Source organism: Corvus kubaryi, unplaced genomic scaffold (genome assembly GCF_017639235.1).
Source record: "Corvus kubaryi isolate FWS band 111438036 unplaced genomic scaffold, C.kubaryi_AGA036_p1.0 37127, whole genome shotgun sequence".
NCBI lineage: Eukaryota > Metazoa > Chordata > Aves > Passeriformes > Corvidae > Corvus > Corvus kubaryi.
Genome location: NW_024581032.1, coordinates 1,020,473 through 1,036,503, shown reverse-complemented (window position 1 = coordinate 1,036,503; position 16,031 = coordinate 1,020,473). Strand labels below are relative to the sequence as shown.

Below are 16,031 nucleotides of genomic sequence, written 5' to 3'. Positions count from 1 at the left end.
TCATACCAGAGTCATCTATGAGATCTAGGGGAACAAATGTGCCTCACACAACACTATTAAAAATGGGTTAGTTAAGGAAAAAATGAGTTTCAAGCTTAAGACCATGGATACTATACAAGACTCTACACAAGGTGTTGGGAGTTGTAGGAGTTCTCCTTTTGATTTTTTTTTCTCTTAAGGAATTTTCCCCCATACATGTTGCTAGGAGACAATGACTGGATACTTCAGAGAGACAAAAGATATGGCCACAGCTCAGTGGAGGGGTGCAGCTGGCTACTCTCTTTTACCTGGGGTTCCTTGTGGAAGGCAGAGATGTTGCAAGATTTGGACTGGGAAAATGAGGTTGAGTGCAACCCGTAGCTCTCTTGCTCTCTCAGCATTTGGAGGGGAGAGAGGCTGCAGTCACTGTGGGGAGAATTCATCATCACCACGGGCTTCTGCCTTCTGCTGCCTTTCTTCTACCGTGACTGGAACTCTGCTCGTGGGACAGGCTATTGCACTGGGAGCTTGTTAACACCCTACCTCACTAAAAGAGGGACTTTTCACCATCTGCTTCAGTGCCTCAGAGGAAAAACCCCAGGATCCTGAGCCTGCCTTTCCCTGCCCTGTTGGAAGCTGGGCCACCACTGCCCCACCCCCACCATTCTTTTGCCACTGCACAGAATCTTTGCTACACTGTAGCTCTGCACTCCCTGCCTCCCGAGAGGTCCGGTGGCTCCCACTACAGCTGTGGAGTTTGATACATCTCATCTACCACCCGGGATTTTGTGCTCATTCCTGCCATTCCAGCTTGCTGTTTCCGAGGGTCCTGCTGGGGTTCCAGGATCGGCTGCCCCAAAGGGTTTGTGAAGCCTTTCTTCCATCCCTTCCTGGCTCAGCCAAGCCGCCATTACTGTGTGCTCCCCGAGCTTGCGCCACAGCGCCCCCTGCAGGCGCGGGGAACCATCACACCCACCCTGCCTGGCCGGGAGCCAACAGCGCCCCTGCCGGCTGTGAGCGGAACTGCACCGAGAGGGAAAGGGTCCGACAGCCGAGAGAGGCTGGCACTGGGTTCCTGGTTCTGTTTGTTATTACTGGCATAGTTATTGTTTTTTGTTTGCCTTGTTATATATACTAGCAAAGAACTGTTATTCCTATTTCCCATATCTTTGCCTGAAAGCCCCTTAATTTCAAAATTATAATAATTTGGAGGGAAGGGGGTTACATTTTCCATTCCAAGGGAGGCTCCTGCCTTCCTTCACAGGCACCTGTCTTTCAAACCAAGACACCAGGATAGGACTAAGCAGCACAAGCCAGATAAGATAATGGCATAAAAAAGTCACAAGTTCTTGCTTGATATGTCTGAAGTATGAGGAGTGTACAAAAAAAGGTTTAAATATTTACTGAAGTTTGAGTTATTTCAGCCTCACCTCCTTCTGGGGTCTGCAAGGGGGGCAGGCAGGGGAGGAAAGAACTAGTATTTTTCCTCCAATCTCACCACATCCTGTTTGCTCATTCTAATGGAATGTCGTATCCAGAGGAGTAAGCTTGTGTTATTTTTAAGTCCTGGGGCTTCTCTGAACCAGGAGAAATTAAACCCTGAAAGCCTTTTAAGTGAGAAGGACCACCGCTGTCCAGACAGCTCACTTGAAATCACAATTCCCCAGGACACCTCAAATCAAATACCAGGACAAATAGGCTGCTCAAGAGCCACAAGCACCAAAATATCCAGCATTCCCAACATCTTAGCACTCCACCTGAAGATCAAGGCGCAAGAAGCTTTGGCTGCATAGCTTTAAAATCTGTTTCCTTCTCAGATAAGCTGCACCACAGCTCTATCAGCTTCAGAGCAGAGACTGCACAGATCTTCCACAGAAGACCCAAAATTAAATTAAAAGGCAGAGAAAAGGATTACAAGGATTACAAGGATTACAATCTGTAATTACAGATTAAGACATCTGTTAACATTATGAGTTACAAATCATAAGAAAATTCAAATACTATATGGTTTTGAGTTCCTACTTAACAGAAAAAGCTACACTTTTAAAACAAATTTGATGACAAAAATACAGACTGCCATGAGGAAAAAGCATATCCCCATTCAAGCTTTGTACAATACATAGATAATTAGTTTACTAGGAAAAGAAAACATTAGTTTATGAAATGTATTTTCAAAATGCTTTTCTGAACAGTTTAGATGATGATAATCAAAAGCAGAAGCATCTTTCTGTGACAAGTTTAACTGCTGTGACATTGCTCCTGGGGAATGCACGATAGCTCCAATATGTACAGACTTTGGAGAGAAAATAAAAACAAAGACCCAGATTATGAAAGTCAGGCAGTTCCTGAAAAGACAGTCACCACTTTGTACAAGAGGGTATCATTCTATTGCTTCAGCAAATCATTTCTAACACCTCAAAACCGCAGAAAAGAATCCATGGAGCCAGTGACACTGATGGCTTTTTGTAAATTGGGCATTCCCATGACATATTTCAGCTTGGATTTGAGGCTTGCACCATGCAAGTCACAATGGATGTCAGAACACATGGACTATCTCTAAGGACAGAGCAGACAACCTTGCTGTCAGAACTTTAAATCTCACTGCCACTGAAGGATCACTTTTAACTAGAAGACTCTTCAAGTCCCTGCTTATTTAAAAAAATGAAGCAATGTTTTGAAAAAAAAAAAAAAATCTCAACAGGAGCATAGTGTTCCAATGGGAGTAAATTAAGACTAGTATGTCTTCACAGAAACATTTCTCAGCTGGTCTCAGATGTCTGGGGTCAGTGGTCTCATCTACTGCAGTAAACAAAATCTGCTTTCTCAGACTGGCCAGGAGCATGTAAAAACTTCTAGTTCCCAGAAACAGTGTTAACAGTATCTAAATTTATTAAACAACACCTGATCTAATTCTTAATCTATACACAGCAATATCTGCTGACTCAATGAAGGCAAAAGCATTATTTTGCTAATCAAGAATCAAATAAGCCAGGATTCTGGCTAAATATCCTCAAGAATTGTAGAATGTAAAAATACAGTTCAAGATAAGTTCATGGCAAAAAGCATTCTTTAAGCAATACGCTAAACCCTTAACACATACTCAATCTACCCCAAAGAATCAACTTTTCTTTGACAGCTATTAGAGTTCTCAAGCAACCATCTCCCTCCATCTAAGTTTGCCAAGATTTCTTCCCAAAGCTGCCATTTCATTATCTCAGCCGAAATACCAAATATGATTAAAGACTTCTCAACTGAGCTGGAAAATCTTAACATCGGTGAAAAGTTAATTCTTCACATGCTTGTGTTGTGATTTTTCAGACTGCTTTGTTTGCAAGTAACTTATCTATTACCAGGCACAGAGCAATAACCACTTTAGTGGTGTTGTACTAAGTCTACTGCAGCTGAAATCTTGATTTTCCCATTCTTCCAAACTGGAGTAAGGACACAATAAGGAGGATCACTGTCATGGTTGTTATTATAATTATGCTCATTTAACAAGTGGATTGCAAATGCACCAAAATTATCCATAGGCCAGTTCAGCAACACTTATCTCCACTTATTCACAAATCCACCTTGCCACACTTAAAAGACATTAAAGATAATGCATTGAGAAAGATAATTTGGAGGCAGTTTTGGAGCAGAACTGGCAAGGAGTCCTGTATCTTTGCTTTATTCAGACGCCTGAAATTTCTTACATCAGAACTTCCACTGTCAGTAACTCAGTTTTCATAGTTTAACACTGTGTGAACCACACACAACAAACCAGTTTTCCTGAGCAGTGCAAATGAGTAGGTCTAAAACACACCATTGTACCAAAAATAACTGCTTGAGTATGTGCAGATTCAAAATATTTCCTGCTTGACTTACTTAACCTGAATTTCTCCTTCTCTGGAATTTGTTTCCCTAAACTAATGAAAAGCACCCTAAACTGGAGTAATCCAGTCTGTTAAGGTTTGAGTTCAAGGTTCAGTCAATAAACTGTGGAGATACATCAACATTCCCCACACGGAAAGGTGCTGCAGACCTTGTACATCAACTTTAGCTGTGTTAGGATAAACTTACTCAACGCTTTGCAACCTTAAGGAATCCAGAACCACTCTGAAGACCCAAGAAGGGCACCTGTGGTTCATGCTTGATACACTCTTCAGTTGCAACAAGTCTGCACCATCCCAGTGCAGGGTGACCTGGTTTTTTTTATTTATACATTTGCCCTTCCCACAAGGGCTACAGCAATGAAATCAAACTAGCCTTTAAAGTATCAGCACCTAGAGAAATCAAACATCAAGACAAAAACTGACTAATCACTGCAATTTTCTGGCATGCTTGAGGTGCTCAATAATGATCAAGCTGAGCTGCAGAAAAAGACAAATTTGAGGTATAACTCCACATCATAGAAATACTTTCCAGGAAATTACTTCAGGAACAAACCTATCCCCTTTAGTTACTATTATTATTCAGCTGTATTTTGATCCTGTTTTCTATGAGGACCCAGTATTGCAACAGACAGATGTTTCTTATTTTAATGACAACAGAAGGCATTTAGACAGGACAAGTAACCCAAGGTAGCATCCTCAATTTCACTCCCCCTTATATCATTTCATACAACTTTTGGTTCCTGAGGTACATCAAAGTAATAAAACAACTGCAAAGATGTCAGATGCCTCAATGCATATGCCCAAGACTTGCATGGTAGCTGTTTGAACCATTTGGCCTTTGCTGTCTGTATTTGTCAGGCAGAGTGAAAGAAAAAAAAAAATCTTTCTATAAACTACAAAATGCCAAGGAAACCTTTGCAGTTGTTTACTCTTACCTCAGATCAACTAATGTCAAATATTCCTGCAAAAAATGCGCCAGACTAGATCAGGTTTCTTCCATGACAGTCCAGGTCCTGTTTCATTACCTTTAAATTTTATATTTACTTTTGACCTTTATAACATTGAATAGCAACAAGTTCAATATTTAAACATATGACAAAAAAAATAGCCCTTCCTGGAGATCAGACAACTCTGCAATGTCTTTAAGTGCTCCAGTAGATATGCTTGCAAATGACAATGTTCTTGCTACCTTTTAAGTATAAAACCTTTTTAGGCATTGATACCATTTTCTTCCCTTTCATTTTTTTCCCCAACCTGAAGTATGACACTGAGGTGGCCACTTTCATACTACTGCTACTACTAGTCCTCCCTTAACACATTTTGGTGGGAAGAAGTTGTAGCATCAGTCAGATTGTGTGTACTATTTGATTTCTCTGTACTATTATTACAGAGAAATAATGTTAGTAAAACTATTTCTTGAAACGGCTTCCAGTTCCAAGTTACCTAGCAGGGAAGTTAAGAGTCCTTGAAAATCTTTTAAGAGACATAGTAGGAATGACAGTGCAAAAGTTCAACATAAATAACTGGTCTGAATGTGCATTTCACTTGTCCAGATATGCAAAGCATACCTGAGAGGTGATTAAACTTAAAAAAACTTTTTTTTTTTTCTTAGAGGGATACATATATATTTCCAAGCTGTTTATATTAAAAAATACCATAACATGAGCAGCAACACCAACACAGAGAATGTCACAAAGTATGTCTCACTCCAGACATAACAATCCCTATTTTGCCCTAAACTGGGAGCCATTCTTTATTAAAAATCCGGGAGCAGACTAACAGAAGCATTAAATACAGGGCTTGAGAGACACAGTACCAGAACATATCAGAAATAGTTTCATCTCAGCATTCTCACTATGTTGCTGAGCATGTGATGAAGTGTTAGGTTTCAGTTCCACCAGAACAGTGCCAAAGAATTTAGGTGATTTATTCTGCAAACATGCTTGTTCATCACTGAAGAGAGAAACATGTTGCTGTCTAAGTAGCTTAAATTTGGGAGTTACATATCAATAGAATCATAGAATCATTAAGGTTCTTAGATCTCTAAGAACATCCCAAACCCAACCCCTCGTCCAGCACTGCCAAGGCCACTACTAACCTATGTTCAAGTGCCACATCCACATGGCTTTTAAATCCTTCCAGGGATGTTGACTCTACCCCTGTACCAGACTGTACCAGGGCTGGACAACATTTTCAAAGAAGAAATGTTTCCTAATATCCAACCTAAAACTTCTCTGGCACAATTTGAGGCTGTTTCCTCTCATTCTGTCATTTGTTACCTGGGAACAGAAACCCCCACCTGGCTGCACCCTCCTGTGGAGTTGTAGAGAGTGAAAAGGTCCCCTCCGCACCTCCTTTTCTCCAGCCTGAGCTTAGCCAGCTCCTTCAGCCTCTCCTGGTGCTCCAGACCCTTCCCCATCTCTGTCCCCTTCTCTGGGCATGTTCCAGCTCCTCAATGTCATTCTTGTTGGGAGAGACTCAGGATCGGAGGTGCCTCACCAGTGCCTGGCACAGGGGGACAGCCACTGCCCTGGGCCTGATGCCACACCACTGCTGGTATAGGCCATGTGCCATTGGCCTCTTGACCACCTGGGGACACCTGGGCTCATGTTCAGCCACTGTCGATCAGCACCCCCAGGGCCCTCCCCAGCTTTCCAGCCACTCTGCCCCAAGACTGCAGCGTTCCATGGGGTTGTGGTGACCCAAGGGCAGGATACAACCCTTGGCCTTCTTGAACCTCATACAACTGGCCTTGTCCTACCAATGCAGCCTGTCCAGATCCCTCAACAGAGACTTCCTGCCCCCTCCAGCAGGTCAACACTCCTGCCAAACACGGCATCTTCTGCAAACCAACTCAAAGTGCACTCATTGCTTTGAAATCTTTCAGACTCCAGAACTTCAGAGAATTCTTATTTCCTACATATTGCATGCACTCTGGAGATGCTAAAAGGGACCAGGGAAGAAGTGAATTAATGAGAAATTTAGTAAAAATTAGATTCTTGCCTTAGTGTGGTAATTCAAAAAGTCATGAAAATAGACATCATGGGAGAAAACTTAAGAGCATTTTGGTAGTACCAAAATTAGGTTTTGGAATACAAAAGGGGAACAGCTATCGAACAAATTATAAACACTAATATCCCTACAACTACAAGGCTGACCATATACTATATGCTACTGGCAGTCACTCTATACTTCATTCTACATTCAGTACTGTGGTCAGACAAGTGCTAAATTCTCACCACAGCCTCCTACTTCAAAGTCCCAATATAACAGTTATTGTAGCAGAAAAAATTGAAAATTCTCAAGGTCCTCATAGAAGTGACCTGGATCATGCAAGTAAACCAATCTGAATCAAATGAAGCACTTCCCAGAAGTTACTTACCTTGTGAAAGCTCTCAAAATATTTAACCAGCTCAACAGGAGGACTTAGAAAAGTTGGTAGAGAAACTTGAAAGTGTAGTTAACACCTTTATACAGTATAACTTTAAAAACAAACACCTGTACTTATGAATTTGCTCAAGTGAAACCCCAACGAACAATTTCTGGAAACTCCTAATAAGGATCTTGGAGAAACCCTGTGTCTTGGTTTTAAGGACGGGCGTCTGCCAAGGAAGGCGAGAACCTTCCTGGGATGGAAAATATGAACCCCTTCCCTCCAAATTATTGTAACTTCAAAATTAAGGAGCTTTCAGGTAAAGATACAGGAAAAGGAATAACGGTTCTTTACTAGAATATATATGTATAACAAGACAAACAAACAGCACCACCGGCAGCAACCACAAACAGAACCAGGAGCCCAGTGCCAGCCTCTCTCAGCTGTCGGGCCCTTTCCTCCTCGGTGCAGTTCCGCTCACAGCCGGCAGGGGGCGCTGGTGGCTCCCAGCTGGGCAGGGTGGGCGCGATGGTTCCCCGCGCCTGCAGGGGGCGCTGTGGCGCGAGCTGGGCCACCTCTCCACATGGTTAAGGGCGCCTCAGCCCGGGGGAGAGAGAGAAAAGGGGCTCCCTTTGCAAACTCCTGGGAAAGAGCCAGTCACAGGGCCACTCTGGATGGCAAAATGGATTGTAGCTTTTCACATAGCAGGAACCTCAGAGCAGCAGGCTGAACAGCAGAGACAAGCGCACCCGGGGCGGCAAAACAAAGTGTAGCAAAAACTCCGAAGCAGTGACAGCAGCCACAGGGGTCCGGGTGGATACCAATTGTAGAGTAAAAAGTGTAGCAGAAAGCCCGAAGCACTGGCAGAAAACATCAGGGCAGGGCAGCGGAAGCCAGGCTTCCGCAAGCAGCCAGGAGACACTCCTTCCAGAGAGGGGTCAGGCTGCACTTCCCAGTGAGGCCGGGTGTTGAAAAGGTTCCACTTCAACAGCTGCTCTTTCGAGCAGAGGCTCACCCCCAGAAAGGAGAAGCAGTGAAGGACAAAAAACTCCGCAGAGGCAACGAATCCCCCAGGCAGCAGCAGTCCAACACCAAAACCACAGGTGTCTCCACTCCAATCCTGAGAGAGAGAGTGAGAGAGCTGAGCCCAGCCCCTGACCCCCAGCCAATTCTCAGGGTATCTGTGCATTTCCCAAGAGAAAAACCCCCAGCTAAGAGATAGTAGCAAATTGCAACCCCTCCCCCATTCTGGCCACATCTTTTGTCTCTCTTAAGTATCCATCGTTCCCATCTCTTAGGCAATAAATGGGAGAAAAATTTCCTGAGAGAAAAAAAAAAAAACAAGAAAAATCCTAACCTCCAACACCCTGCAATAAAAAAAAGCCAAGTAAAATATTTAACCTAATCAATAATGAGGACGCTATGTGTTATAGTAAAGATCAAATATAGAGATTACCTCACTGCAATTACTCAACAATTTATGTTGGAGTTTGAAAAGCTGCTAAAGGACAGGTGACTGAAATAAAGAAATTTAATAATGCATGTTTAACTGCTGTGCTCAACATAATAAGGAGCAAGGGAGAAAAATGATCTATCAGAAAGAAAACTGCAATTTAAGGCAGCTGACGTAAGACCTTGGGGTTGATAGGATTGTTTCTCCAATAGCTGGGAAGGTAAGATCTCCAGCAGGAGCTAATCCTGAAAAAATCTTGCACAACACAGGTAAATAGCCCAACAGGGATTATAATATTTAGCTAAATTTTCTCCTTTTCAGGAATCTGTTGTGAACTCAAGTATTAAGTCACAAGAGCTTGGAAGGCTGTAGCATGAAGGACTAAACTTTCCAATCTGTCTGAGAGAACAGGAAATTGAATTAATCTTTATACAGCCACACACAAGGACCTCTACTACTCTGAAATTTGCAACTCTTTTCAAAGTGATGTACAGGCAGGAGTATGACCATCTGCTTCAAGAACTACACTGAAGCAAAACAGGTCAATGTTCTATTAAGGTACCTAGGAAGTGTGTTTGGATAAGTTATTAAAATGGTATCAAAACTACTTTACAAGACATAATTACAGAATTAGTGGCAATTACTGGTTAAGATTCATAGTTGTATTTTATGGTGTCAAAACAGGAAGACCTCAGCAAGTTTAAATTTTAAGGCAAATTACCTTGCCTGTCCTGCCAAAAGTCACTAACCTTCAAAGAGAAATCAGACACTTTCAAGCATCCCAATCCTGTCAACTAGGCACAATAAAACCCTTTCATCTTGATTTGGATTATGAGGAATTAGTTAAAATGTTGTAATACTTTTGACTGCATATTTCCAAAGAGAAGAATTTGCCTTTTCACAGCTTCCTGTCAAGAGAGTCAACTACTTTCCAAAAGTTCATTTCTCCTCAGTCATTGCCTTTGCTCCTTTTTCAAACTTTTGTGGAAAAACGAAGTTATTGGCGCTGCAAGCCTGACTGCAGCCACCTATAAACATACAGGATCGCAAGTATCCCAGAATGGTTTGAGTTGTTAAGGGTCTTCAAGCTCATTTCAACACAAGCCCCTGCCGGGGCAGGGACACCATCAACTAGACCAGGTTGCTCCAAGCCCCATCCAACCCGACCTTGAACACTTCCAGGGATGGGTAGTCCATAAACTCTCTGGGCAAACTGTGCCAGTGCCACTGAATGGAGCAGTTGGCCTTCCACCGATGGTCAGTGTTCAGTTCCTGGGAGTTCAGTGGCTTCAGGCAACAAAGTGAACCTTAACCAATAATTGCCACTAATTTCATATTAGAGCACACAGGTGCAAAGACAGCGGGAAAATAGGCAAAGTTCCAGAACGCAGAAGACATTCAGGGAGTGAATTTAAAGACAGCAAGATAGTTTCCTAGAAGGAAAACAATAACAGTGTAGCTACATGTTCAAAGACAATGATTACAGAACAAATGAAAAGCTCTATACTGAATATTCAGTTGATTTATAGTAGGCAGCAGGTTACTGTGCTTTTTCAATTGATTAAAAAATTCTGTGTTAAAAGAAAGCTATTTGTTTTCTCCCATTTATCAACCACTACTCCAGCACTAGCAGCAGCTCTCCAGTGAGGCTACACTTGGTATCTGCAGTTCATTCCCATAGCCAGTAGCAAAACACGGAAGGCAAGTTTTCCAAACAGAAGCCAAAACTCATGAAACACTAAAAAACACTATTTAAGTTTTTCTAGCATTACTGGATACCAAATTAAACCCATATATGTGCCAACAGACCCAGAATAACAAAGCTGAGTTACTCTATTGCATTCCAGAATTCCAACAAGAGAAACTCAATGACTGTTCCACGGCTACTGAAAACAGTAACTTCAAATTCCATATCACCTCAGACTACCCAAAACTGTTTAAGGTGGGTTTTTTTGGTGTTGATTTCTTGTTTTGAACAAAGTACATCAGTGTGTTTATAACATACTCACTCTCGCTCTTTCTCCGTCAGTTTGTCATTGATATTATCTTTGATTGTAGACCGGGAGCCCTTGTGAATTATAGGATACCTGAGTGGCACTTGTAAGAAGAAGGATATCATGGAAACCAGGTGAGCGGTATAGCCCAGGGCAACAGCAATGCTTCCATCATCTTTTGCTGTCAACGATGAAAAGATTCCATTATTAATTGTATTCACTGAAACCTAATATTCATCTTTATTGCTCAGAGAATGACAATTAATGCAGCTCTCAGAAGTCAGAACTCAAGAACAGGAGGCCTGGAGTCATTTTGGAGGGCTTTGCAAGTGTTTGCACTTCACTGTGTTGTGTTTGCCTCTTGTGACCAGGCACAGAAAATGAGTGATGGCTTGTTCTGCAAATTTTACTTTCAAAGCTACACTGCCTGGATGGGGGAGAGTAAAGAAGAGATGGGAAAAGCAAAACAAAATTCCCAAGACAAAAGTTCAAGTATTAAGCTTTCTGCATTTCTCTAGATGGATTTGACACGTCTGCGTGGGATCAGGGCAAATCTGCATTTTCCTTAACTTTATTCACGAGTGAGATCAGTTAGAGAGACACCAACCCCAAGCTATGAACTCTGTTCTCTGCCAATAATTGGAAAAACTTAAGATTAACCCATTGTTTTAAAGTAACATTTTCAATTTGATATTTAAGGTTTCAACCTTAAGCTTCACCTGCCAGGAATACACATAGGTCTTGCGATTCAAACTACATCTTTTGGCTATATAAAGGCTTTTCCTTTCTCTTTTCTTTATTTTTAATTCTTTTTAAGGGATACAAACAGCATAATACTCATCCCTTCTGATGTATCCATGAAACCAGCGAAACAGAGGACCTTCAAGAAAGCTTATAATGATATTCAACAACCCTACTGAGCTCATGACAGAGCCTATCATGCTATACATATTTAAGTTACACCTCTTTCAAAATGGATTTTGTAAAAAAGCTTCAAAATTCGCAGCAAAACTGGCTTTTTAGGGATTTTTTTTTTTTTATCCTTCAGACGCCTGATTTTTTAAAAAATAGTATCTACTGAGTCTGAGATAAGACCCATGCCAGACAGCTGGGTTTCAAATTTAACTGCCTATTTCACTAAATTGAATGCTTAGTACTTCTTCCTCAAAATACAATATTTCTAGAGACTTGGAGAAAGAATTAGTAATTCTTTTGCAATGAATTAATACCAGGAAACTGAAAATGGGCCAGAAGATGGCACACCACTGATTCCTTGAGAGTTAGCAAACTGAGTTCATTACCACATTTAGTGCAATCCGGGAAACAAAGCAATAGACTGATTTTTGTCCTACTGACAAATTAATTTGTTTTAAAGATTACTCCTCCAATATTCTAGCATCCGATATACATATTATTAGTACAAGTTAATTACTATGGGGTGGTTTTAAAGAGTTAGACAATTAATGGAGGTTTTCGCTCAAGAAACCAGAGTGAACAAGTACTGGGGGCAAGAAATCCTCAAGGGGATTTTAATGAATTTCCAGTTCACGTCAAACACTTGTAGATGAATGCATGCAGTTACCTGTGCAACTTTTATACAGGCAGGCACAGGATATATTTGCTTCTGCAGTAGGATGAGGGTTGACAGTTAAAGTAGAAGGTCACTTGCAATGTACTCCATACCGTCAGATAGGTTCAAAGTCTTTTTTTGCAAGGTATTTATTTGGCAAGTTCACCAGCAACTACAGCAAACCAAATGGGGCTTCATGCCTGTTGCCCCGCCAAGATTTATGGACTAAAGGCAGCTCCAATGGAATTTTAGGTCAGACACTAATATTTCCCAGAATCACTGAGTTTGGAAGGCACCTCTGGGAATGGCACAGTCCTCACCTCCGGGTTAGAGCAGTTTGCCCACAACAGGTTACCCAGGACTGTATCCATCTGGGTTCTGAGCATCCCCAAGGATGGAGACTCCCCTGCCTCTCTACGTAACCTGCTCCAGTGTTTCAATATGGAGTCTTAGAACACAGACGTGCTTTACTAAGAGTCAACAGAAACCTCCTTTGCTTTAGCTAGGAAGTAGCAATAAATGATTCCTAAGTTTTCTTCTAGTCTAGATCTTTCTGGTCAAAAATTTGGACTCCAAGCTATTGCTACCAGTTTTCTTAATTTTACAAAGTTTAGCAGCAGCATTAAATGTAACAACTACATTAAGCATATGCGGCTACCTTGAAAGTCTTCAGAATTAGGAAGCTTGACTCCACAAACAAAGTAATCCTTTTGGTTATTCTGTAAATTTAAAATCAACAGTGGAAAGTGAGACTGAACAATAACATCCAGAACACAAAAACCTGCATGAAACACAACAACAAAGCTAACAAACAATAAAATAAAAATAAAAAAACCCTAAATATTCAACTAAACTTAGAGTGACTGACACAGTATTTTAATCCACATCTCACATAGTTCAGAAAATAAATGCAAATTTTTAAAGGGTGAGGAGCTTCATATTAATTTGTTATATAAAAGATTTTGAAGCTCAACATTTTAACACGTTTCTGTGCACTCAGCTAGCCTACTATCAGGGTTACTTTATGTAATTGTACACAAAATGGAAAACATCCATTAAATTATAGTTATTCTATTTTTATAGAGGAGACTGTGTAAGAGGTGCTGGCATAAGTTGCCTCCCTGTAAAGTTTGTAATCTAAGGGCCAAATGTAAGAAAAAGCTGAAATAAACAGGATGAGCAAAGAGAAGATTCTATCACAAACAAAGCATGACATTTGCTTGCAGTATAATAAATAGGAACTCCATTTCACATCGAGCAGATTGTTAGGATGTTGAAAACATACCAAATCAATAGGGTAGATGTAGGATAGCTCCGACAGCAACTGCTTGCATCGAACAGCCTGCTGGGCATTTGTCTTCAAAAACTGTTCTCTTTGGGGAAAGAGATTCCAAAATCATCATTTTCTTCAAAGGCTCCATAGAAAGGTATTAAGTTGTCATATCCCTTCTGCAGCTTTCCAATGATCAGTTCCTATCCTCCAAAAAGTTAGGTAAATCCACCCAAAAAAATAATACTGCACACAAAACTCATTTTTGTTTTCAGGTGTACCATACATTATAGACATATTTTGACTGCAAGAATCAGGGGTTACAAAACTGTGTTACACTAAAACAGACCTAAAAGTCCTATCAGAGTCTACACATACAACCAAGCATCTGTTTCTTCTCTTCTAGGCTTGCCACTGGTAATTATCACTTTAGATATCTACAAATTGTAGCAGGGATGTCTTAACAAAAGTTTCAGGGCAACATGAGGAAGAATTTGGTGCCAGAAGTCCCATTTTCAATGGCCTACTCTCAACCCTGTCTTTTTTTTCCAGTTACAGAACAAACATAAGTCTTTTTACCTCTTAGCAGTGCATTCCTTTCTTAATTCATGGAGAGATTCATTATGCTCTTCAAGTTTCTGGTATTCGGTCCCAAATGCATTTTCTAAGCAACACGAGGAATCAGGAAAAAGAAAAATAAAGTATTTTCTTAGTTATCCAAAGTTTAAAAAGTAGATACTGACAGAATGCTGGCAATAATCCTCCATTTATTCTTACCAGCCCATTTTCCATATTATGGTCCCAAGCTAGAGAATGCCAGCACAGGAGGAGCACCTGTCTTCATGCACTACACACCATTCACCAGCCAAATACAACCCATCAGATTTCATCCTCCTTTAATACCTATTCCTCTCACAATCACACAGTGCAGTAATCCAGTTATACGGTCTTAATACTTGCATAGCCAGAATAAAGTACATGGTAAAAACCATCATTCTTAGACTCAGCTAAGTACTGAAAACAAAAAATCCTGCAGTAAGATCAGACACGTATGTAGTTGGTGACCTCCAAAGAGGCAGTGATACAGCATTTCACTATAGGAGACTTGCCTGGTAAAGGATGATACGAAGATAACTGAGCATTTCATCTGTCACTTACATATCAAAATATTACGAGGGATTTTTGTCTTCTAACACTTAAAATGGAATCAAAATCACAGGTACAGAAACTTCTCTCATGACATTATGAAGTCCCTTTATCATGGCAATGTTTACTGTACTATACTGTAGTTCTGATTTTCTCATAAAATGTCAGTTAAACACAGATTTAAGATTGCTTTGGAGAGGTGTCATAGTAAGAAGTTATTTAGAGACAAGATACCAGAAATCACTGTCTAAAACTCAGTATAACAGAGAGAGGGAAGAAATTACACCTGGCTGCAAATTTCAGATGAAGAAAAAACACAAGCACATTAGAGCCAGACAATAAAAATAGAAGAGAAACCAGCACTTTCATTTTGGTCAAAAACTAGGCTAAGGTTTCTACACTTACCTCTGTCAAGCAAAGTACTTTTTTGCTTATGCAACAAGGCTACTTCTTGACCAAGGGCCTTCTTCTGTCTCTCCAGTTCATTACGTAGCACCAAGATCTTCAACTGTAAACATTCACTCTCCTTTTTCTGTGGGAAGAAATACAGATTTAAAAAAAAAAAAAAAAGTTTCTCGGCACAGAAGCAGTTTCATAAAAAGGTGATAGGAGGGAAGGAAAAAACAGGACAAGACTAGCACCTGCCTGACTAAGAACTGAGTTCATAGATTACCACAGGAAACGGATTCCCAAAGACTTTAATCATTTTGCTGCTTTGGAAGGAAAGCAACTCAGCTGTGTGCCACAGTGCTTGTTCCTCCTGTGGGATGCATCTCCTCTCTTGAGCCCAGAGCAAAAATTAAGGGAGGTGCTTCAGCAGGACATAAAAATTGACAGCAGAGCACTAGCAGCAGGATGAGCATTCATTCCCTAGCAAAGGGCTCACCACCAAGAGGGAAGGTGAGCAGAAAGAAGTCTATACAAAGTGGAGGCAGGAGCTGGAAAAAGGCTGGAGATGTTCAAGCTGCACTGTTAGATTCAATTCCCAGCTTCAAGATGATGAGAATAAGAGGATACAAAGAAATAGCTGAGAGAGTGTTCAGCCTGGAGAACAGAAAAGGCTCCAGGGAGACCTCAGAGCCCCTGCCAGTGGTCCAAGAAAGCCGGAGAGGGAGTTTGGACAAGGGCCCGAAATGCCAGGACAAGGGGGAATGGCTTCAAACTGCCAGAAGATGGGGTTAGATGGGATACTGGGAACGAAATTCTTGGCTGTGAGGGTGCTGAGGCCCTGGCACAGGTTGCCCACAGAACCTGTGGCTGCCCCATGCCCGGAAGTACTCAAGGCCAGGTTGGACAGAGCTTGGAGCAGCCTAGTCTAACGGAAGGTATCCCTGCCTATGGCAGGTGGTTGGAACTGGATGATCTTTAAGG

The 16,031-nt window shown here is 41.3% G+C and overlaps 1 protein-coding gene across 7 annotated transcripts in view; it reads right to left on the bottom strand.

Moving 5' to 3' along the window:
• The window catches only part of UVRAG (UV radiation resistance associated), a 99,228-nt gene that overhangs the window by 42,515 nt on the left and 40,682 nt on the right, over window positions 1-16,031 (bottom strand). For all 7 annotated transcript variants that reach the window (XM_042021205.1, XM_042021206.1, XM_042021199.1 and 4 more), the window contains 5 exons: window positions 15,066-15,192; window positions 14,094-14,178; window positions 13,530-13,617; window positions 12,903-12,963; window positions 10,690-10,855 (listed from right to left, as the gene is read on the bottom strand). In XM_042021205.1, coding sequence (XP_041877139.1) covers window positions 10,690-10,855; window positions 12,903-12,963; window positions 13,530-13,617; window positions 14,094-14,178; window positions 15,066-15,192 — 527 coding nt within the window. The remainder of the gene's footprint in view (window positions 1-10,689; window positions 10,856-12,902; window positions 12,964-13,529; window positions 13,618-14,093; window positions 14,179-15,065; window positions 15,193-16,031) is intronic.